The 23,384-nt window shown below is 41.8% G+C and overlaps 3 protein-coding genes across 6 annotated transcripts in view; 1 reads left to right on the forward strand and 2 right to left on the reverse strand.

Annotated features, from left to right (window-relative positions):
- The first annotated feature begins 298 nt into the window (after nucleotides 1-298).
- On the forward strand, nucleotides 299-7,819 carry rfc1 (replication factor C (activator 1) 1). The gene is made up of 23 exons (XM_028403595.1): nucleotides 299-402; nucleotides 762-914; nucleotides 994-1,069; nucleotides 1,279-1,392; nucleotides 1,499-1,791; nucleotides 1,883-1,957; nucleotides 2,042-2,119; nucleotides 2,203-2,538; nucleotides 2,618-2,731; nucleotides 2,810-2,989; nucleotides 3,181-3,285; nucleotides 3,604-4,027; nucleotides 4,123-4,235; nucleotides 4,324-4,438; nucleotides 4,587-4,675; nucleotides 4,847-4,984; nucleotides 5,068-5,163; nucleotides 5,242-5,495; nucleotides 5,572-5,689; nucleotides 6,182-6,327; nucleotides 6,419-6,632; nucleotides 6,910-7,095; nucleotides 7,184-7,819. Exons 1-23 carry the CDS (start codon nucleotides 400-402, stop codon nucleotides 7,277-7,279), a joined length of 3,516 nt encoding a protein of 1,171 aa, XP_028259396.1. The 5' UTR covers nucleotides 299-399; the 3' UTR covers nucleotides 7,280-7,819.
- Nucleotides 7,778-17,284, reverse strand: wdr19 (WD repeat domain 19). The gene is made up of 36 exons (XM_028403582.1): nucleotides 17,179-17,284; nucleotides 16,547-16,638; nucleotides 16,405-16,470; nucleotides 16,181-16,306; nucleotides 15,926-16,041; nucleotides 15,723-15,838; nucleotides 15,336-15,416; nucleotides 15,028-15,140; nucleotides 14,765-14,938; nucleotides 14,610-14,680; nucleotides 14,357-14,529; nucleotides 14,150-14,270; nucleotides 13,942-14,048; nucleotides 13,706-13,822; nucleotides 13,468-13,623; nucleotides 13,169-13,316; nucleotides 12,849-13,065; nucleotides 12,555-12,714; nucleotides 12,323-12,433; nucleotides 12,099-12,208; nucleotides 11,963-12,020; nucleotides 11,638-11,784; nucleotides 11,468-11,550; nucleotides 11,300-11,383; nucleotides 11,062-11,208; nucleotides 10,683-10,807; nucleotides 10,463-10,572; nucleotides 10,311-10,379; nucleotides 10,144-10,221; nucleotides 9,857-9,953; nucleotides 9,635-9,759; nucleotides 9,251-9,332; nucleotides 8,993-9,143; nucleotides 8,729-8,852; nucleotides 8,561-8,637; nucleotides 7,778-8,359 (listed from the first exon to the last, which is right to left on the reverse strand). Exons 1-36 carry the CDS (start codon nucleotides 17,182-17,184, stop codon nucleotides 8,245-8,247), a joined length of 4,053 nt encoding a protein of 1,350 aa, XP_028259383.1. The 5' UTR covers nucleotides 17,185-17,284; the 3' UTR covers nucleotides 7,778-8,244.
- Nucleotides 17,285-20,693: 3,409 nt separating this feature from the next.
- klhl5 (kelch-like family member 5) overlaps nucleotides 20,694-23,384 on the reverse strand; it is a 37,095-nt gene continuing 34,404 nt past the window's right edge. For 2 of the 4 annotated variants that reach the window (XM_028416634.1, XM_028416615.1), the window contains one exon: nucleotides 20,694-23,146. In XM_028416634.1, the coding sequence (XP_028272435.1) occupies nucleotides 23,090-23,146 (57 nt within the window). In that variant the 3' untranslated portion in view covers nucleotides 20,694-23,089. The remainder of the gene's footprint in view (nucleotides 23,147-23,384) is intronic. The other 2 variants (XM_028416620.1, XM_028416626.1) reach the window with 1 other exon arrangement.

Here is a 23,384-nt window from a genome sequence, read left to right on the forward strand (position 1 = left end):
TTTGTATAAAACAAAATTTGCAAGGATGATGATTGTATTAATTCCCATATCATGCACTGGATCTTTTATATACACACCATATAAAATATTCTCTTTAACTAAATTGATAAACTTGGGGAATAGCCAGTTAGTCTTGTAAATCTTCCCAGAAGGCATTAATAAGTTTGCAATCATAAAATAAATGTTCTATAGATTCAATTTCATCATCACAGAATAAGTAGTTGCTCTGTTCACTTCCACTTCCGCATTGGCCTCATTTTTCAGCCCGGGTGGTTGCTGCTTGACGTTGCGTCATTTCCGGGCGACGACAGAACCTAGCTTCGCGCGCCAAGCAGTTGAAGGAGTTGCCTACTTGTTTTTGATAACAAACATTTTTCAACACTGCAAGACGTGTTCATAATGGTATGTTACACATTTCTGTCATTTATCCCCCCATAGAGACCGTATATGTAAACACGAATAAAAATAAATTCATCGCATAGTCTTGTTAAAACTGCTCCCCGCTGTTGAAGTGTGAATGCGCAGTGTTAGCTGCAGCTAAAGAGGATAAAATTGACAACTTGTTATTAAATGTTAGTGAGGCAAAATTCGGCCTGCTGCACAGTGAGATCACCTTTTGTTTAGTTCCCGTGTAACCGTTTCAACGTATCCGTTCAAATTGTGCACGTTTTCTGGCATCTTACACGTGAGAAAGTGAAATTTAGTCTGTATCAGTACCAGTTTGGATGTAGGCACTCTTCTATATGTGTGTGTGTGTGCAGGATATCAGGCGGTTCTTTGCGCCGACAACAGCTAAGCCTGCGGTGCAGAAACCAGCCCCAAATGGAAACATCAAACCTGACGAGAAGAAGAAGAAGAAAAATCCTCTCTCTTCAGACGAGGAGGTGAAAAAGAAAAAGAAAGAGACCTCCAAGGTAAGAACAATAATTCGATCTCCTGTCATTTTGCAAGGGTCGATCTGTTTTTATATTAAGTTATGTTTTTTTTTTTAAGGTAAAAAGCTCCAAAACAGAGGAGCAGCACAAGGATAGTGAGAAAAAACGAAAGAAACATGCAGTCATAGCATCAGGTATGAAGGATAATAATTAATTTGATCCATCAGTGTTTTTGATGTGTTATGAGGTTCACATTGAAGAGTTTATTACAATTTTTCAAACTGTTCAGAGCTAAAAAAAAGTAAATAAAAGCATTACTCATTAGGACAGAACTCTGTTCTTTAGAAATAAACTGATACAAATGTCTTTTCTTCAACACACACACATCTTTCTTTCTGCTCAGACTCGGACTCAGAGGAGCATGGGAAGTCGAAGAAATCCCCCCCAAAAAAACCTAAGACAAGCAAGACAGAGACATATCCTAAAAAAGATCCTGTTCAGTATGTCTCTGAAACAGGTGACGATTTATCTTCACATTACTCACACGTGTTATAAGTTAACAAAATGTGTTCATGTACTGTAGCTTTTTGAGTACAATGAGTCCGTATCTGCTCTGCTTGTAGATTCAGACAGTGACAGCTTTCAGACCTTGAAGAAGGCCTCCAAACCCAAGCAGAACGGCACTTTGAAACGGAAATCAGAGGCAGATAGTCCTCAGTCACGAGTCAAAGAGGGGGGTAAGAAGTCTCCTGCCAAGCCCTCCTCCACACAGGGGAAAACAGTTTCACCTGCCACTCCTAAGTCCGCCCCGCCTCCTCAGCCAAAACAAACCCCCACCTCCGTTCTCGACTACTTTGGCAGTGCGTCTATTCAGCGCTCAGAGAAGAAGCTGGTGGCCAGCACCAAACGAAAAGCTGTGAGTGCTGATGGGTCTTCTCTCACTCTTTTTATCATGGGATTACACCTTAACAACAAACCGACTTTTTAAAAACTTCTCTACTTCTCAGCCAACTCAAGACATGGATGACCTGATCAGTGATGAGGAAATTGCCAGACAGCTGCAGATGGAAGAGGACATGGAGGTAGATCGATGATGCATTCATTAAAGCTCTTTCTCTTTGCTATTCTAATGTTATGATATATGATTTTTTTACTTTTTCACTCAGCTGGAAAAGCAGGTTCATGAGGACGAGGAGTTTGCCAGAACAATTTCAATGCTGGATGAGCCACCAGTGGCGAAGAAGGTAATGAATATAGTGATTTAAAAAAAAATGTATTTTTTTTAAATGCTAGCAGTGTTAAATATCTGTTTAAACATCTCATCTAGGCTCGTAAAGACTCAGATCAAAAACACAGCCTGACTCCCCAAAAGAGCGGTGCTGGAGGCAGCACAACCAGCCCATTAAAGAGAATTAAAAGCATGCCGGAGGATGTGGTTGGTCCATCTCCTAAGAAGAGCCCTGTCAAAGCCAGCTCTAAACTGGCCATGATGAAGAAAAGGGACGAGGTGAAGGATGAAGTACCCAAGAGCAAAACTTCACCAACAAAAATTAAAATCTCACCAAAAAAGGAGCCTGTTACCTTATCTATTTCGGAAAAGAGGTTTACACCAAAAACAGGAACCACACCCTCTGCACTTAAAACTTCTCCCAAGAAACCAGAGGTGAGCCATGCAGCAGCCTTATTCTGGTCATAATGGATACAATCAAAACACACTAAATGCGCTCCTTTGTCCCAATCAGAGCACAAGTACCAGTCCTGAAGATGCAGAGAAGAAGAAGGCCAATGCCTCAGCTTACAGAAACTACCTCAACAGAGATGGACCACGAGCTCTTGGCTCCAAGGAGATCCCAGTGGTAAGGTATACTGTAAATCAATCTGTCATCGTGATGAGCGAAGTTTAGCTGATTGACTGTGTTTCACCTGTTTTCTAGGGAGCAGAGAACTGTTTGGAGGGCTGCGTGTTTGTGCTGACAGGTGTCCTGGAGTCAATGGAGAGAGATGACACCAAAACTCTCATTGAACGTTATGGAGGCAAGGTGACGGGCAACGTCAGCAAGAAGACAACCTACCTGGTGCAGGGCAGAGACAGCGGAGCCTCGAAGCTTGAAAAGGTGACAAAACTCTTTGGACTGGGATCCTTACTAGACTTCTCACTTACTAGTGATAGAAGGGAGGCATACTGAACATAATTAAGACAAAATGGTAAAAAAAGAAAACAGTCTATGAATTAATGATGTGTATACCTGCAAACATACAATGCTTTAAGAATTACCTTTATACTTTTATTTCTTGCACTGCTCAGGCTGAGAGTTTGGGCACCACGATCCTGGATGAAGACGGTCTTTTGGAGTTGATCAGAACCAAACCAGGAAAGAAGTCGAAGTATGAGATTGCTGCAGAAGCCGAGGTCAGTGTATGTCCTGGACTGTACTGTCATGTTAAAACTTTACATTCACAATGGTACAAGAATTGACTGATATTTATGTTTACCTGCCGTTTTTTTTATCTCTAAAAAGTCTGATCTATGGCTATGGCTGTCTAATCTGTAATGTGAAAAAACCTCTGAAAAAAATGGGTCTTGACAAAAAATAATCTGTGTGGACTTGCAGCCTAAGAAGCTGAATTATTGAGCAATTACTCAATAATTAAATTAATATTCCTGTTCATCAATCAAACATCTGTTTTTTGTAAAAATGTACTTTCAATGCGTTTCCCCCTCTGTCAGAGCAAAGCCTCCAAGACCAGAACTCCCCCCAGCCGGACTTCAAAAAGCACCCCCAAAGCCCAGAAGATCTCTCCCTCCAAGGGAAACTCCAGGTCCCCTCACACTCCGAGCCCATCAAAGACCAGCCTGGCACAAGGCCATGGAGCCAGGACCAGAGACACTGGCACCCCGCCTGGGAGAGGGTCAAGTCACACAGTCCGGAGGGAGCTGGGCCTTTCCTCCTCTTCCTCTTCTTCCTTAACTCCAGGACCATCATCCTCAACAGCAGGGGAGGGTGCCAGTCTGCTGTGGGTGGACAAGTACCGTCCACGCTCCCTGAAGACTGTGATTGGCCAGCAAGGAGAGCAGAGCTGTGCCAACAAGTTGCTGCGCTGGCTGCAGCACTGGTACACACGCAACAGCGGGGGAGCTGGCAAGCCAGCAGGTAACAGAACACTCAGTATGTTTCAGAGAATTTTAACTTTTTAATTGTTGGGATTGCCGAGCATGACATTTTTTGTGGCGCTTTCTGCTGTACAGTTGCGAGGTTTGGTAAATTTGGAGGGAAAGATGATGGATCAGGATTTAAAGCCGCTCTGCTCTCTGGACCACCGGGGGTGGGGAAGACTACGACAGCAGCCCTAGTCTGTGAGGTCAGTCTGAAAACACACACACAGGTGAATGGTTTGCATTTTAGTGTTGTATCACTCCTTCTGACTGTGTTTGGTTGTCACCCTTTAGGAGTTGGGCTTTAGCTATGTGGAAATGAATGCCAGCTGCACTCGCAGCAAAAACAGCCTGAAGGAAGTCGTTGCTGAGTCACTCAACAACACCAGCATTGAGAACTTCTACAAAGGTGACGCATCGCTCCATCTGTTTGCACAAACACCAGTATACATTTATAGACACAAGCAAAACATATAGTTTGTGTTTTTCTGCTTGTTTCTCATCAAAATAATTGTGGGCATCCATTTTTTTCTCATACAAAACTGACTGCTTTGTAGGCACGTCTCAGACAGTGAGCAGTAAACACGTCCTGATCATGGATGAGGTCGATGGCATGGCTGGTAATGAAGATCGTGGAGGAATCCAGGTATATACACGCCTTCCTTTTTTAGAAAAAAAAAAAAAAAAGATCATTAAGGGATCAAAGGGCCTTTTTCCAAACATAAACTCAGAATCAGATAACTTTTAAATTCACTTACTGGTTCCTCTGACATGGTTCTTTCTTTGATACTAATGTCTGATCTTTTGCCTCCTGTAGGAGATGATTGGCCTAATCAAAAATTCAAAGATTCCAATCATCTGCATGTGCAATGATCGTAACCACCCCAAGATCAGATCATTGGCCAACTACTGCTTCGACCTGCGCTTCCAGAGGCCGCGAGTGGAACAGATCAAGGTACTATATCCTGCATGCTATGCTGTGCTGTTGTATGCCTGTTGCTGGCTGTTAAATGTACTTTTTTTCTCTAATTTTTTTAGGGAGCCATGATGTCCATTGCCTTTAAAGAGGGAATCAAGATTCCACCCCCAGCTCTTAATGAAATAATTTTAGCCTCTAATCAGGATGTCCGACAGGTAAACAAGAGTTTAAGAATGTTCTCTTATGGCTTTGCTTGCCAGTTTTGCTGCTTACCAGTGCTGGTTTCTCTCCAGGTGATCCATAATCTGAGCATGTGGTCAGCCAAAGACAAGGTGATGACATACGACCAGTGCAAGTCAGATGCGACCAGAGCTCGCAAGGACATGCACCTGGGGCCATTTGATGTTTGCAGGAAGGTGTTTACTTTAGGGGAAGAGACTGCCCACATGACCCTCATTGACAAGTCTGACCTGTTCTTCCATGACTACTCGCTGGCTCCGCTGTTTGTCCAGGAGAACTACCTGCATGTTCGTCCATCTGCTGCCAGGTGAGACTTTTGAGACTTTCCTGAAAAGTTTGACATTTCTTTCAGTATTCCTGTACTGACTGGTCTTTTCTCACAGTGGTGATATGAAGTCCCATCTGGTGTTGCTTAGTAAGACGGCAGATTCCATCAGTGATGGCGATCTGGTCGACAGAAGAATTCGCTCAGGTCAAAACTGGTCATTGCTGCCCACCCAGGTATTGCACACACACCTAAAACATAAGTCTGACCAACATTAGTAAACAGCTTAACTGTTTTCATTGATGTTGTGTTTCTATGCTACATGTTTGTCTCTCTAAGGAGAGGATAACTAACACAGGCAGGGTAGCACTGTGGTGCAAACAGCATTTTAGCTTAGTGTCAGTGACACAGCCTAACAAGCCCAGACTCTATCACATAGTTTTCCTCAGAGAGGTGTGGTTTCATTGAAGTGGGATTATATGCCTAATTGTTTGTAGATGAGGGTCATCCTTGTCAGTGGAGCTCGGTGGCTTTAGTTGTTTAATGTTAGTTTAGTTTGTTTTAATAGTTGTCTGATAGTGAGTTAGAGGGGTGATAATGAAGTGTGCATTATCTACTGCAAGTAAAATACTCTGAGCTGCCTCACATGATTCCATTTAAAAAAAAAAAAAAAAAAAACTTTCCCTACATCAAACTTAAAAACATACCTTGTTTCTGTGTGTTTGTAGGCCATCTATGCCAGCGTGTTACCTGGTGAACTCATGAGAGGCTACATGTCTCAGTTCCCCGTCTTCCCCAGCTGGCTCGGAAAGAACTCTTCCACAGGCAAACATTCCCGTACTGTTCAGGAGCTGGCCTCACACATGAGCTTAAAGTAATTTTTTTTTCTCTTTTCCTTCTTACAGACACACTCTCTAACACCCTAAAGTGTTTGAGTGTAATGTGTGATTTTCTTTCCCCTGCAGGACAATGAGCAGTAAACAGGCAGTGAACCTGGACTACCTGCATTACCTGAGACAGGCGCTGTTGAATCCACTTCAGAAATACGGAGCAGAGGGTGCCAGTCAAGCTGTACAGCTGCTGGATGACTACCAGCTCATCAAGGAGGACGTGGACAACATCATGGAGATCAGCATCTGGGGTGGACAGCCTGATCCCTACTCTAAACTGGACTCAAAGGTCAGCAGGATGGTTTGGATAGTGAATTGGACAGGAAACAATTGCAGTCTGTTTAGCAACCCCATGCTTTACATGCTTTAAATGTACTGGGGAAAATTAGCAGTTTTTTTGTTGTTGTTGATAGGGTGAACGTGTTAGTTGCCAAATCAGCAATTATTTGTGTCATCTTTCTAGACAATAATCTGCAAAAATGCTAAAAAGCTGTTGTAACAAATGTCAAAACATGCAACCTGTATGTGGAACATTACGTTTTACGACTTGTGCTCTTTGCTCTTAGGTGAAGGCAGCTTTCACACGGACATATAACAAAGAGGTTCACCTGACACCATACTCCCTGCAAGCTGTAAAGAAGGGCCGCCGCGGAGGTGGCGGAGAGTTAGAACTGGGAGGAGAGGAAATGAGCCAGGGGGGTCAGGAGTCTGAGGAGGAAACGGACACTCTGAAAGCAGATGCTATGATCAAAGTAAGGGCAGTCATATAATCTGTGATGCATTTTATCTCATCCATATCCTCTGTATTCTTTCCCTCACAGTTCTTATTTCTCTATGCAGCAGAAGAAGGCAAAAGCCACTAAGGAGTCCAATAAGGAGAAAAAAGAAGATTCTGGGAAGGGAAAAGGCAAGGGCAAAGGCAAGGCTAAGAAATGACTACTATCCAGAGGAGGAGAATAAACTGGTGTGCCACACTGCACTAATATTAATCCATTATCAAATGTCAGAAAGTAGTGAAATTTCATCAGTTTATCTGTCTTTAAAACAGTGACTGACACATCATCCTTTCTTTTAACTCCCATTGTCACCATACAGCACAAATGATGCTTATTACCTGCCCTTTATCATGTATATACACCTCTGTAGTTACATGTCTCATTGGGAGTAGCGAGCGTTTCTTCTGTCATCACCTTGTGGTGCAGGTGTGAGGATGTAAATGAGTGGTGTAGACTGTTACTTTTTGCTACAAATACAACTCAGAGATCCCTTTGCTTTTGCTCTATGGTTAGCACTAATTACATTTTTCTGTAAATTGCATTTTGTAAAAAGTATTCATGAGGATTAAGAGAGAAATACAGTATGTTTCTCATGAGTGGTTGTTAGTTTTTTATATATATACAAAAGAAAAAGTCATGTTGATGAACAGTTTTATAGAATGGTTTGTTATTTTTCAGGAAATAAAATCAAATATTTAAATAGGTAAAATTCTTCCAAGTTTCAGAGAAGCTACCAAGTGTTTTGTGTAGTAAGAATGTCACAGAAATAACAAAATGTAATCTAACATTATGCAATAAATATAACCCTAAAAAAGAAAGAAAAGTCTTGCAGGACAGCTAATAACTGGAGATTATAATGATATAATTTGTCTGACAGGCATCAGATTTTTTTATTGGATTTTTCTACATTTGTCACAATATAGATAACTACTATGGTATAGGTATACCCAATTTGCCTTGAGCCTCTTAAATTAAGTGTTAAACTCAAATAGCTAAAAAAAAACATTTTTATAGAAACAAGTACAGAATATTGTAAAAGAAGAGTGCACAAATATCCAAGAAAAAACCTACTGTGACCCATAGGGTGCATAAAAAATATATGTTATATGTCCAACAACTTTTCTGTCATTGATCTACTTCATCAGTCTGCAGGTATTTGGAACAATCAGAGATCTTTTTAACCTGTTTGACGCTCAGACCCACAGAGCACATTGGACACATCGTCTCAGTCTCCAGCAACCTGGAACAAAGAGCAGTGTGGACATGAAAGTAGTGACAGTGGTGCAGTTTAGGACACAAATTTAATTTAGAGCGACTGCTCTAGTCTTTGATATGGCCAAGAGACTGTTAGCATAGCTCACCACAAGGATGTGCCTTTTCAAAAAACAAAACAAAATCTAACTTTGCCTAAACTATTATATATAGTTTGTGTGTCACTTACAGGGTAAACTGTGAGTAAAGAGCAGGAAATTCACAATGAGGACAGATGGACCAGTCCTCTTTCAACATATGACGACCCTGAGGAAAACAAAATGGTACAAATACCAAACGAAAAGTTAGTGGAAACAATCTGGTTCGGTAGATGTGTACTGTATAAGCTGTGGTGTACCGTGGCAATGCAGTAAGGCAGGTTGTTCTTGCAGGAAATACACAGCAGTTCGGTTTGTGCCAGCTGGAAGCCACAGAAAGGACATGGAGTAGTTTCCTCTTCAACCTCTGATGTATCAGGACGTCTGTGGTGCAGGTAGAATGTGAAAACGGAGATTCAGAGACAAAGGGAGAGGGACAAATTAAAAAATCAGAGAGATTAAACACATCATGTGTGTATAGAAAGACAAGGAAGTGTACAGGAGGTGTGGATGTCTGAACTTACCGAACCATAGCTTCAATCTTTTTCCTGTACTTTGCATCGATCTGGTTTCGGTACTCTGGTCTCATCAACATGGCGGCAAAGCTGAAAGCCGAGTTCTTTAGGCCAGCACGGTGACATTCAATTACTGCTGATGTCAGAATGGGGACCACATCTACACACACACACACACAGGGATGAGACTCATGTCAGACACATAAAAATTCCTTCAACAGATTTAGGTTTACTTATGTGTTCTGTGATCTGGACTGTATGACTTACGTGCAGGAAACTTGCTGATGTTGTTGCTGACACGAATGAGCATGCGTGCCCCTTTCAGGTGGTCTCCTCTCTTTACATGGATCTACATAAAAACACAAACACTACACTTACACAATGTCACATCACACTCATTGTCGATCATATCACTCTGATCAGATTGCTGCACATTGTCCCATAAATCTTGAAGAACTCTATATAACTACTTAATAATAAAAAAAAAATCAATTTTGCAAAAATTAAATGTATTTGACTTCTAGTGGATGGAAAGTTGTTACTGATCAGAGCTGTTTCCATAGCAACTGCCCATTGTTTAGAGAAAGCAGACTGCAGAATGCTGTGATCTAATCTAGAGGAGCTGCATTGTATGATTTAAACTGTACTAACCTTGACCAGCAGGTAGGAGTGGAGGATCATCAGATTAGTGGCCATCTCAGCAGGAATCTTGATCTTCTGAGCCTGCAGCTCCGTGTACATGCTGAACAGCACGTCATGTGCATTGCGGTAGTTCCCTGTGATGGTAACAAGACAACAGTTTATACAGTGATAAAACATTCCACAGTGCTGTAACAGTCACACAGTTATTCCTTTGTTTGAATACAATTGTACCTGTGCACTGCTCTTCTCTAGCAATGATGATTGCGGTGCGAGCGGCTTCTCTGTGCTGCTGCAGTGCCATGTACAGACGAAACAGGTACTTTGCATCCTGGGAAGGAACACAGGGATTAATCAGCCATCATATACTTCCAGTGTATGAACACACAGGGTAAATTCAGTAGCAGCAAATAAACACAAAACCTATTGAGTGAAAAAATCTGTCAGATGAAAAATGTGTGATTGTACACTACAGACTACAGAATGATGATCATCTCACATCATTTCAGTGTATTGATTACCTTGGGCATGCCATCACTTTCTCCCATCAGGTAATCTATGAGCTGATTGGTTAACGGGATGTCCTTGGCCTGACCCACCTGAAAAACACACATCAAAGAGATACACACATTCAGCTCAATGTCTAGATGCACACAGAGAGAGAGAGAGAGAGAGAGAGAGCTCTCACCGTCTCAATAGCCATCTCTATGGCCAGGTTGTCATCTTTGTTGGAACACTTGAGAAAATGCTTCAGTGCCTTAGAGGTGGAAAGAAATATCTGCATTAGATAATCTCCTAAAAAATGACAGATGAGGAAATAAATGAAGTCATGGTTCTTACTCTGCTGTACTGCCCACACTTCTGAAAAAACTTTCCAGCCTGCAGGTGTTTCTTCTCTTCTTCAAAGTACAAAGCAATGCTCTGATAGTCCTCCTGCGTGGCCTCGAGACCTGATGAACACAAATGAAATTACAGGTAATGAATATTAAAGTCCATTTAATAAAGAATTACACTGATATATCCACATGTACACTACACACACACATACACACAGACTGACCGATGATGTCTGCATAGACCTCCATCTGTCCATGCTGCTGAGCCAGCTGGAAGGCTTCATCGTTGCACTGAGACAGAACCAGGAAGTGAATGGCTGAGCCATAGTCATTCAGTCGCAGGAAGAACCTTGACACACACACACAACATTAAAGACACATTTTACAAAACTAGCAAAAACCTAAAAAACACAATTAGTTGACAGAAACCAGTCTGATGACTGTTATACATTAGTAATTAAGGTACTTATAAATAAAAAAAAATGTATACTGCCAATGCTTTCGTTATATAAAGCACTGCTAAAACTTGGCAAAATGATATTAAAATGTAATGACTATCAAGAAAACCAGACAGATATTTGCCAGGTAAGATAACAATCTTACCTGGCAACCATCTTTGCTCCATCGATGCTCTGCGTTTCCCTGACGATGCGCACAGCGTCCTCAGGATTGTTAAGGTGATCCAGCAGCACACGAATCACGTTGTCCCAGTCTTTGGCGCTCTCATATGCCTGTGCTGCATCTTTATACCTGGTGCACACAGTACACTTTACATAAGTTCCTTTTCAGTGATTTTTTTATCTTTTGCAAAAAGAGGCAGACACAGAGACTAAGTACGTACTTCCCATCTGCTTCCTTGGCCTTTGCATACTGCAGGTGAATCTTGGGAGAGGAGACATTTGGGAGCAACTCTCCTACCTTTGCCCTGTAGTAAAATAAATTAACTATCAGTTAAAAGGAAGACAAACGTGAAGGTCTGAAAGTTGTTGTGTGTTGATATTTGTCTCACCAGTTCTTGCAGCGAATGTAGACCGATGCAGCTTTGTCATAATACTGGCCTTTTTCATAGAGCTGAGCAGCTTCAGAAAATTGCTGCGATGAAGGAAAACAGATGATACATCAGATATCCATAATCTGTTACAGTGTTACAGGTTAAATAGGTAAATATCTGAGCTCTACCTTCATGCTCTCCAGTATGGCTCCACATTCCTTCTTAAGGATTCTGCTTGGATGCTGAACAGCCTGAGCAGCTCCTCTCCTGATGTCACCCATCCTAATGGACATCCTGGCTACACCTGCCTGGCACGCCTCATCATGGTCTTGAAACTGCGCAGCGAGAGAAAAAAATGAGGAAGAGGAGAACAGACACTGGCAGATTCAAGATTATTTCGCTTTTTTTTTTTTTTAAATAAAACAATAAAATCAAGTGGGAAAGAAAACTGAAAAGAACTCACCATTCCACCATTTACAAACTTCTATAAAAAAGGTTTTTAATCAGACTTACTTTGTTGTTGTGGGTCATTCCTTTTTCATAGTGTGCCAATGCATTAACATAGTCGCCGCTACAAAAGAGACAGAAAGAGGTTTAGTGATGTGTCGTCAGACCCACATACATAGGAGTGATGTGTGTGATCACTTACATAAACTCCAGATGGACCGCATATTCTTTGGATATAAAGGGAATCTGGTCTTCTGCTAGCCTCTTGGCTAACATCAGAGCACTGTCCCAATGCAGCAGTTCTCTTCTCATCTAATATACACAAAATGTATATAATGTGTTACTGACTATAACACAACTAATGGAATTGGAAGTGGTAAAAACAAATACAGGAAACTGTTCTTTTACACAGATATTCAAACACACCTCCAGAGCAGCAATTGGGCAGCTTGAGGAGAGATAAAGGTCTTGGGCCAGGTTGTAGTCACCCAGAAACATGGCCAAATGTCCTGCCAGCAAATTCCTGTCTTCTATACCCTGGAAAAACAGCAAGAAAGACACAGAGGAATGGAGAGATTAGGAGGTAAAGGAGGTAAAAATAGGAGTGTGTTATTTTTATCCAAGCATACAGTGGAGTGTCATGATCACTAATGTGTACCTGAATAGCCTGCAGTGACAGGACCATGCCCACGTTGCCACTCATGCGGTAGACCTGGATGCCCAATTCAATCTCCATGTGGATGAGACAGGCTTTGCCTAACTCCGCCCAGTCCGTGTCACTGCCAGCAGACTTGCACAGTTCCCATGCCTCGTGAAAACTGGAGAGGAGATATAGTCATCCCCAGGTGGTCTGCTTTAGATTCTCATATAAATTACTGCATACCTCTAAAGGTCTTTTCAAACAAAAGCACACACACAGATGTGTGATGTGTGTATTGACAGCATGGCTGACCTTTTGAGCATGAGAGCCTGAGAGAGCTGCTGGCTAAAGTCCGGTGATGATTCTGTAGCTGATGTGCGAGTTGAGTGCTTGAGGAAGGAGTGTGTGCTCAGAGCCACTTCACTGGTCTTACCGCTTGCCGTCTGACAAGTCAGCTCACCGTTGTACAGGAGCAAGGGCTTCTGGGAGTAGAGGAGTGGAGTGAACCCCACCAAAACCACCTGTGGGCCTGAGAAGGGTGGATCTTAATTTTAAAAAGGCAGCTATTGTCTGTTAACATCGGTATATTTGTGGTGTTTGGTTATTTTTTTTAACAGTATTAGGCATCATACCATATATAGTAGTTTTGTGCAAGGCATAGGTGTAGACCTTGTCGTCATCATAAGCTACAAACACCCCTCTGTCTGCATGCCAGTTGTCCCATAGCACTCCTGTGATGGTGGGAGAGAAGTTGGGGAGCTCAAAGCAGGAGGTTGTTGCCTGGATTGGACACACACAAACACACACATAGACACATATACTCTTCAAACTCTTTGGAATCCAAACTACCTCTGTGACTCTACTCTTTAAGGGTAACGTGACACATTTGTTTAACATACAGTAGTGTGCAGATATTTGTGGATGTACTGACATTTGCAGGGGAGTACAAAAAGCCGCCATTCTTATCATCAATGAACACCAGCCGCGTGCCATTGAGGTCAGGAAACACTTTCCTGACACCAACGGAGTGACTGTAGCAGCTCACAGTCTCCCAGTCCTCCACCAAGACACACACCACATTGCCTGACTGAGAAGAAAGAAGAGTACAACTTCCGTTAGTAGACGGAAAAAAAAACAGGCTGCAAATGACAATGTGTGCTGAGCCTTACATCGGTGCCGTAGTACAGGAAGTCAGCAGTGAGTGCGTGGCAAAGGATCCGACCTTTTCTGTCGTCCTCTGGAAAAAGCTTCATCTGCTTCCTCTCCTCCTGATGTCTGCCTTCAATCTTAACCAAAACAGACTAGTATTTTATTTATGCCTATAATAATGAACAGTAAAGCCTGTTCAATAACTGGTTATGGGTCAATAAAAAGAGAAACAAAACACGGAGAACAGACGACCCACCATGTGGAGCTGCACTTTTCCCTCAAACAGTGCTGCTGCATAGTCCGCATTAAGGCACATGCTGGCTATTGTCCCCAAATACTCGATGTCCTTCAGCTTGTTAAAACCTGAGCAACACACAAAAACATTCCAGGGACAAAAACCAATCACTAACTTTGAGGTGACTAAATGGCTCAGAAACACCATGTAGTATTTGTTTCACACACACCGGGTTTTTGGTCTACCAGAGCATAAAACCAGGCTCTGTTGTTCATCCCCACAGCCACATGGTACGGCCCCACTGCAATAAAGGTGGGCTCCACCTCCACTTCTATGGTCACAGGATTCTCCTGAAAACACGCAGTGACTGATTGCCGACACTGATTATACATGGTTATATTCCTGTGCGTGCACATGTGTGTGTGTGAGATCTCACCCCCTCTACGTGGTTGGACACCGTCACCTCCAGTAACGAGGTGAGGTAGGCCAGCCGGGTACCTAAACTGTCACCAAGGATGGGCAGCTTGGTCAGAAAGACATGGAGCGTCCCTTTTTGTGTGGACACAGCCAGCAGCTGGCCATCATCCGTCCAGCTCAGCTGATCCAGTCCTGCAAGAGGAGAGATGGAGAAGTGGGCGATGTATTCAGCCAACTGTGACTGTATGGCTAAAAAAAGAGGGCTGTCTCACCTTTAGTTTCATCATCCAGTTGAACTATACTGCTTATATCCTTGAGATCAGACAGCTCGTGGATCTTTATGCTGCAACAAACACACTGAACCTTCAATTTGGACCTAATAAATCATCTAAAAGGTGGTGCTGTTTTCATAAGAGAGTGTGTGTACCAGTTGTCGCCACAGGAAGCAGCCTTGTTTAATGCTTGTGAGATGGCCACACTGTTGAGACTATCTTTGTGGTTGTGAGCCTGATAGAGCTCATGTCCGATCTCCCTGATGTGAGTGGAAATCACCACAAAGTATCCATTGGAGAAGCCTATGAGTATATATCCATCACCATACCTAGGTAAAGAGAGAGCAAAAGAGCATTATAGACAAGATTTAATACAAGATTAATTAGCTGTGTGTGTGTGTGTGTGTGTGCGCAGTACCAGCGGTAGGACACAATTTTTCCATAGCGGGAATCAAAGGCCAGCTCTATTGGGTTTTCAGGGTCGTTGATATTAAAAAGCATCAGTATCTTCTTGTCCATAGACACACTCACCTGAAGGGTCCATAAATGCAACAAGATGAGCCAAATTACATTTCAAAGATCTGAAATAGGAATTTGTATTATACACTCCCATGACTGTCCGGCTCTGAATGTCAATAGAATCTTTAACATTTCACCAACAAATGCTCAATAAGGACTCCTCTCCTGTATACAAAAATGGTTTAATCTTGCAGAGGACACACTTACAGTACTCTCTCCTCGAGAAGACCTTTCATCTGTCTTCATCACTGAAAAGTAGACTTCTGCAGGTTCTCCACGAAGAGATGTCTGGAAAAGTAATTAAAGTATGTCTAGTTCATTCTTCCATATTTGGGAATACTGTGAATTCTGTTATGTATCAAAAACATCAGTTTGTGTTATTTCCATCAGTTTGTATTTGTCCTTCATTACATGTGGGTTTGTAGTGACCCCCCTTACTCTCTTATAATTTTTCATGATGGCTGCAGTATTGTAGTTTAGCACAGACAATTTTTAATATCACTCATTGCTTCTAGGTATTGTTCTATTTTCTGTATTCAAGCTCTTTGCAACAGGTATGACCAAGAAGTTAAAAACACATCAGTACTGACATACCTGTCTGATTGTGTCCCCCTCATGATTGCTGATGCTCAGTGTATTGTCATCGCTCCCCAGAGCCAGTAGATTCTGAGCACTCCAGCAGCCGCAGGTTATCTTCTTGGTGTGTTTGCCTAGCAAATGTGGAGGTAGAGGGGCAGACACTCAACATTACAGGACACAAAAAAAGCATATATGTAGGTGTGGTGTGCATGTATTACCCAGCACAGGGATCTTGCGAGAAGTCTGACGATTGTAGATCAACAGGTTTCCTTTGACGGTCCCGACAGCCAACAGTGGACCTGTCTTTGACCACAAGATGAAGGACATCTGATCTCTGGAGAAATCAACGAAGAAACAAACCCAGAATGTTAGAAAGAAGAAGCGATGCTTGGGCATTTAACAAGTCAAAAATTAAGTAATAGGCTCTGTGCTATTGTCTACCTCTTTGAAAACATGATGGATTATAGTCATACCTCATACCACTGTCAATGTGAGATGTTTTATTGACACTGGCATCCCACAGGTGGATAGAACTGGACTTTGCAGCTATTACTGCCAGAATGTCCCCATCCTTATCCCAGTCCATTCCCACACAGCGCCTACAGGACAGAACAGGACCAGAGCTTACTAAAAAAACTTTTGAACAGTAAGCCTTCTTTGGCAGATGGAAACCGCAGTGATTTATTTTAAGACTTACCCCGGCAGGTTGAGTTCTGTCCACTTGTGTCCATGTCGATCATATATTTTCACTGAGTTGTCCTGTCTGTATAATTAGAAAATGCAGTTTCATTGCCTGATGAAGATGAAGCAGATTTCTCCACCACACACACGTTACTGACCCTGCAACAGCGATATAATTGCCAAGGCTTTTCTGCCACCTATACAGAAGGCTAGAACCCGCCCAGGCTTTTTCAGCGAGGACGAAAACACTCTGTGGACATAAAAAAAAAGTCATTTTATCCACAACAGGCTATTGGCAGTTTCATGTCATCTTCTGTGGATTCTGAGAAATGTCATAAACTAAATAACCAGATAGTGTAGAGCATGAAAAATGTGGGCATTAAGAAGTGGTAACATTATTATTATTAAAAGATTCTGCAACAGGTGTGACAGACTGTTACGACAATTTTAGCTATTTACCAGTTAGCCGAACATTGGTACTCTTGTCTTTGCAAGGTCTATGTGCAAAAGTTTGACTGTCTATTAAAAAAAGACACGCCTTAGACATTATACTTGGAAATACAGCAGGTAAGCAGGTGTCTTTCATAACGTTACATCCGACAGAATAGCTGCTTTGTACCACTGGCGTGCTACATGATAGCTTCCAGGAGCTGCCTAAGTAAGTTGCTGTAGTTAGCATTAGCCTGTTAGCTAGCAGTTTAAGTCCATTCCTAAGATAACACTAAACATCGACCTCGTAAAATGAAACAAAAGTAAGGCTTGTTGACACGTGCTTTCCTCTGACACCAACCTTCATCTTGACGGTATTTAATCAATGCGACTTGGATATTATCAGATCTGTTTATGACATCTTCGACATTAGCGTTGTGTTTGTAAATTTCCCACAATGCTTCACTCCGAAGCGTCTACTGATGTTGCGGCGATGTCATAGCAACAGTCAGCAGCCAATAAGGCGTCTCTAAAGTGACGTAAAAATATGTTCTTAAACTCTTTCTTTTTTTCTGTATGTTGTAGAATTTTCTTATGAAAGAAATGAGTTGTCTTTTGTCACTTTAAAATTTACCACACACCACCACCACAGTGGCAGCAATGGCTCCAGTGATGATGAGTCCAGCTCCACCTCAAACAGCTGATGTAGCACCAGCCGCATCAGGCATTGTGGTGTCTGGGGGATTTTGCAGCTACACTAACAACTAAAATATCAACACTGAAAAACTTTATTTAAAAAAAACGATTAAAAATGCACTTTCTGAGGTATTGGTTGGGTGAGAAGTCTGAGGAGCCACAAAAAAGTGTGAAGTGTTACATGGATTTATGAATAGTCCATCATCACATTTTTAAATGGTAAACAAGAATGTGAAAAAGCAATAGCTTTGCTTTAGGTCTACAGTATGTAAGATAAAATTCAGCAACATCAGTAAGACGTGTTTGTTGTTTGTTGCTCAGTAGTGGGCACCTTAATGTGGTGTATTGTATAGTCAGAGGCAGAAGGTGATGAGGAGCAGGAGACTCAGGGTGGAGAGGTGAAAAGAAGTACAAAAAGTAAAAACCCAAACTTCAAGAAATTAGGTCAAAACAGCATAACTAAAAACCAATTACAAAAGTAGAAAAAAAGCAGCAGGATGAAGTTAAGACAAAGAGGAGCACAAGAAATAAATACACGAGGGTTAAGAGAGGTGAGAACAATTCATCCTCAATCACCAAGGAGGGAAATACAAGAGGAAGTAAAACAAACACAGACACACTAAAATACGACACTTTAAAAAAAATAGGAAAACAGCTATCAAAAGGCAAAAACCTAAATAAACCTGAAAACTTTCAAAACAGTAAACCGAGAATATAATAAGACCATGGATTATGACAAATTCCACGTCCTTTGACTCAGTAATACTAATGAAGTTTGTACATTGCTGTAACAGATGCCCAAACACGAGTGCAGCAGCTGCCCCAGTGCCTCTGCACACAACTGCAATAAGCAGAAAGATTGTCAATAACAACACCGACATTCATGAGATGCTTTATGGAGACCAGCTCAGCGAGTAATGGAACTGATATTTTCCACTGTCAAAGCAGCTTCTTGTGCAGCATCAGTCAGCTCACTGGATAAATGATCCCATCTGTTCACCCAGCACCCTGCAGGCTGCGGTTCACAGACAGAGGATGAACAGAAATCCTGTATAACCTCCAACTGTCTGATTTGAATGCATCAGCTGCTCTGTTTTATTACACGTCTGAGAGCTGTTTATTAGTGTATTTGTGGATAGATCCAGAAAAGATACAGGAAGGGTGGCAGCAGAAGAAATGTCATCTGCTTCAGAATGTATTCACCAGCAGAGCGAGAATGATCATTGAACTATTTTTAACCCTATAGAGGCTAAGTTGTTTCAGTTGACAGATAGAAGAAAGTAACTTCACCGTGGATCCAGTAGGAGGCAGCTTTGCACCATTTGTCACAGTCCTAAAACCTCCTAAAGAACTGCTGTTCCACCGTTTCTGTTGTCCTGAAAGTGTTGAAACATGAGAGGACAGTCTGTTGTTGTATAGTTTTGTTTTATCATTGAGGCAGGTGAACAACTGTGATGATGATGATGATGATGATGATGCAGTGCCATCTTGTTTACAGATGGAAAGTTTGTTTTTCCATTCAAACTCTGGGATGTGCCAGCTGTGTGACACAAATGTTCCTCATTGTGCATGCTGAAGCAGAATACACCCTGCTGACTCAGATCTCATTAAGCTGCACTAAAAGGAGCTGCTGTATTAGTTTCAAACAAGAACAGAAATAAAAACAGTCCAATGACAAAAACAAAGTTAGAAAGAAACAAATCTCTGTTATATAATTATATAGCAGTAAAACATGGACAGTGACTTACTTCCTTGCCTTAAATTCAGCTGCACTCATTAGACTGCGCCAAGGCTTCCTGCTTTGGCAGCTGCAGAAGAAATTAGGTTATGAATTTCCTCTTTCATATGAATTCTTCTGAGAATTGAGACAAACTGAAGATCTCATTCTGTACAGTGCATCTTCACACTCTCATACTTATTCTGCATGGATCTGCCTATATATATACTGCAGGGCAGGATCCTGCAGAACATCACATCTCCTTAAATATGGTTAATTCATACTGGACTCTGGGCCATCCCTGCAGGACAGTCTCATTATGCAGGAAGCAGCGAATCAGCGTGTGTAATGTACAGCGCAGAGAAATCAGACAAAAAAAGAAGGTTTAAATTATTTAGATAGTGGCAGTCCTGATTGTCAAGAGGCTCCACAGTTATTATGTCGCACTCTACAAATGCCAAAAATTTCTTCATTGAGAGCAGTAATAGCCTCAGCCTGTCTGAGAGCTGCGAAGTGACACTCCAGAACTTTAATTATGAAGAACATTTTACACTCCTAGGTTCAAATTAATTGGCTGAGACTTGCCTGTGATTTTCCTGTTTGGAGTTTTATGTCCCAAAAGTTTCTACTAAACACTGTGAGCATCACTGTGTTACATAATTTCTACACCAATAGAGGAAATCAAACCTTTTCCCTCCACAGTAAGCAATGTTTGACTTTTTTAGCTCTTCATTGAAATTTGAGGTAAAGTTCTCCACTAGGATTGAAAACACAACAACTGTGCACCTGACCTGTTTTGTGGGTTGTTTCTACATCTGGCTGTCGAACATGCAGTGGAGTCAGATGCTCTGTCTGCATCTTCTGTTTTCCTCTTGTTCCTGTCAGACCTAATAGACTCAGGTGTGTTAAGGCAGCCAGACAAGGTCACTGGCATCATCTCTCAGCGCCACACTGGGAGCCGTTTGTCAGAACTGCCGATGATTTAAAGCTTCCCCTGCAATAAATAACAGAGTGAATCAGTTGGCTACTGGTCGACGTCCTGGGGGTTAAAATGTCTGTAAATTGCGAGTGTTTCTCTTGCTCGCACTTTTGAGGAACGCTAAAATGTGCTGCTGCGCCTCTGGCTCAGGCTGCAGCCTTTTTAAACGGAGGGATATTAACCCCCAGGCGTGGGAAATTAATTCAAAAATGCATAACAGCAGTTAGAACCTGTAGAGAAACCTTTGAACTGTAAAGTCCATTGCTGGAGCTGCGTTGATGGTTCAGGATAAGAGCCAACGCATAAAAGGTTTTCACACCATAATGACATTTATGGTGATTGTAATGAATGCAAACTGCCTCCAAAAAAACATCTGTGCCATTAACATGATCTACAATCGATCCATGCTAACAGGAAAAACACAGAAACAACCATTAAATCACATATTGACTTTATTGTATAAAAGACATTTTGCAGTGGCATATATTGTACATACATAATTTATTTTGTACAAGAGGAGGTGTATAAAAAGAGGAGATGAGCAGCTGTGCCATTTCTCCCCGACCGGCTTTATTACACCTCTTCATCATCTGTATTCATAGTACACAAGGTAACACATGGCATATTAGTGTAATATACAACATGATGCAATAAGACTACATATACTGATTTATATGTACATAATATACACTAAAAAATAGCTTGACTTGGAATGTCTGTCTGTTTAAACCTCTGACTGAAATCACATGACACGGTGAAGGTGACACCTTTGCTCTGCTGTAGAGAATCATGGTAAGTAATCAGTGCGCAGGTCTGAAGGGGATGAAAACAGAACGATGCAGCAGCGCATTATGCTCGAATAAACATCAGCTCAGGTGTGGGGAATTCACAGACCTTCCCATGTCTTCTTTTTAGATGTCATGCTGGCAAATATGGGCAGCTTTTCAATCTTTCCTGGCTCCTGGGGCACTCGGCTTTCAGCTGTGTGTTTGAGTGTGTCTTTGTATAAACGGGTGTATATGTGTACTTATATGTGATGTGTTTGTAAAGTGCATCCTGTGGGCTATATTAGCTCTAGATCTGTCAGTTCAGACAGGATGCCTGCTTCTAACTGTCAGGAGTTTTTTTTCTTTATGCCACACACAAACACACACAGCTGCATGGCTATCTTTGTGAGGACATTCACTCAGAATGCATTACCACTTTATCTAATATTTACAGCAGACAACTTTGTCACGCAGTACTGTTGCTGTACCAAGTTAATTTCTCTATAGTTCACGGCATCATAGAGTTTTAAATCTAGTTTCTGTGGTGACATTCATGTCCTGCCATTCTCGACAGAGCAAGAGAGGGCAGACATGTTATGCAGGGTTGCTTTAAGCCTCCAACAGTTCTTTGTTGGTCTCCTTACAAAGGTGCATGGTATTATGTCAATACTATGGAGGTTTCTTACCCTGTAAGTTTGGTTAAACAAGCCTACACAAACATAAACACCTAGGTTTTTTTTTGTCACTGGGCTCATATTTCCCTCATGCCTGATCCTTTGTCTACAACAACATGAAATCTAATAACGCCATGAACTCAACATCAAACAAAACGCCGGCACCGGCAGAATGAACGTTATTAAATTCCTGCTCTCATTACATTGCCCGTTGTTCATTTTGGTCTGGGTTTTCAATTCTGCTGTGAAGTGATGCATGCATCTGTGTGTGTGAGTGTATGAGTGTGTGTGTGTCTGCGGTGATGAAATGGGAAAACGGGGATGAAGAGAAAGCAGCAGGGAGTTGAGGATGTGGAGAGTGGAAGGAAGGGGGGGAAGATTCTCATTTGAGATAAAAATATACTCCTTGCAATCTTTCCACACATGCACGCACACGCGCACACACAAACACAGACAACGAAGAAACACGTACAGTGAGGAAAAATAGGGTGTCTTGCAGACAGAAAAGCTCTATTGACCCTGTGTAAAACCAAGCCTCTAAATAGCTGACCCTGTGCTCTGGAGGAAATTGAAAACAGAATTTCCCTGCAGGGATCAACAAAGGGTCACAGTGGGATCATTATTGTTATGATTGCTAAACCTAATAACACTGCTTAACTGACCTCAACTATAGGAAAAAAAATTAAAATGGCATCCTGTTAAAAAAAAGGCTTCAATGAAGTGCATTTCACAGTCTGGAGAGGTTTCAGATGTGAGCTGATGCAACATGGAAGACATACACACTGAAAGATCAGATGAAGCATGATATGTTTTTCACTGAAAATAATAAAGCACCTCATACAGTGCTTCCACACAGAATGGCTGTTCATGAGTTTGTGCTGATTATGTCGAAAGTCTTTCTTTCATCTGTCAGCGAGCAACAGTGGGAAAGCAGAGAAGAGCTCATGCCAGCGGCACCTAATGGGGAATATATTAAAATAGCATCAATACACACTATCAGATATTGTTTGGAAAACTGAGGGCATAAAATGATGAGGCAATCTGGAGAATTTTCTGTCTCACCATGTTGTCAGCAGAAATAGAACTTGAAAGCAGACATGTCGGTTTATATATATATTTGTGTGTGTGTGTGTGTTTCACCTGCTCTACAGGAATAAAATAATGGGCAAGAAAAAAAAAACCTGCCTGACAGCTGATCAGATAAACACAGCAGATTCTTCTTCGTCAAGGGTACTGGTGGCAGTTCACTTCTGCCGTGAGAACATGAAAACATCACACACCTGACACATACCTAAAGCGTAATCTCTCTGATTAGCAGGCATTAAGGAGAGTAAAACCTGAAGAGTTTCTTTGGATGCAGGCAGAATCCTTCTGTGTCTGTGGATTCACAGGGGGAACGTCTCTGAGCCACATCATGCACTGTCTGCACCTTTATGTTTTCACAGTCTGACAGCCACAACGCACGCACCTGCCCTGCCCAAACAAAGAGGTGCCACCTGCAAACACAACAGAGAAACACAAGCATCACAGTTAGCACTTGACAGTAAAAGCAATGGATTGTATATGAAAAATCATTTGTACCCTGTCAGTAAAGATCACATCATCTGGTCAGAGGATACAGGCAATATTACTACCACTAAAACAGTTTATGAATAGCAGCAGGGGGAAGTGACAGCATAGTGGTAAACTGAGCAGTGCAGAGAAACACTGACAGCTTCAGCACTCTGCTGTTGT

Source organism: Parambassis ranga, chromosome 1 (genome assembly GCF_900634625.1).
Source record: "Parambassis ranga chromosome 1, fParRan2.1, whole genome shotgun sequence".
Taxonomy (NCBI): Eukaryota; Metazoa; Chordata; class Actinopteri; family Ambassidae; genus Parambassis; species Parambassis ranga.

Excerpts from the sequence above, each read along its gene's own strand:
- wdr19 (XM_028403582.1), bottom strand. Across the intron at positions 15,141-15,335 it reads CTTCTCGAGGAGAGAGTACT|GTGAGTGTGTCTATGGACAA; the intron begins GTAAGTGTGTCC and ends TGGACCCTTCAG. Across the intron at positions 8,638-8,728 it reads TGCCTTACTGCATTGCCACG|GGTCGTCATATGTTGAAAGA; the intron begins GTACACCACAGC and ends TGTTTTCCTCAG.
- rfc1 (XM_028403595.1), top strand. Across the intron at positions 1,070-1,278 it reads ACATGCAGTCATAGCATCAG|ACTCGGACTCAGAGGAGCAT; the intron begins GTATGAAGGATA and ends CTTTCTGCTCAG. Across the intron at positions 5,164-5,241 it reads CTAATCAGGATGTCCGACAG|GTGATCCATAATCTGAGCAT; the intron begins GTAAACAAGAGT and ends GTTTCTCTCCAG.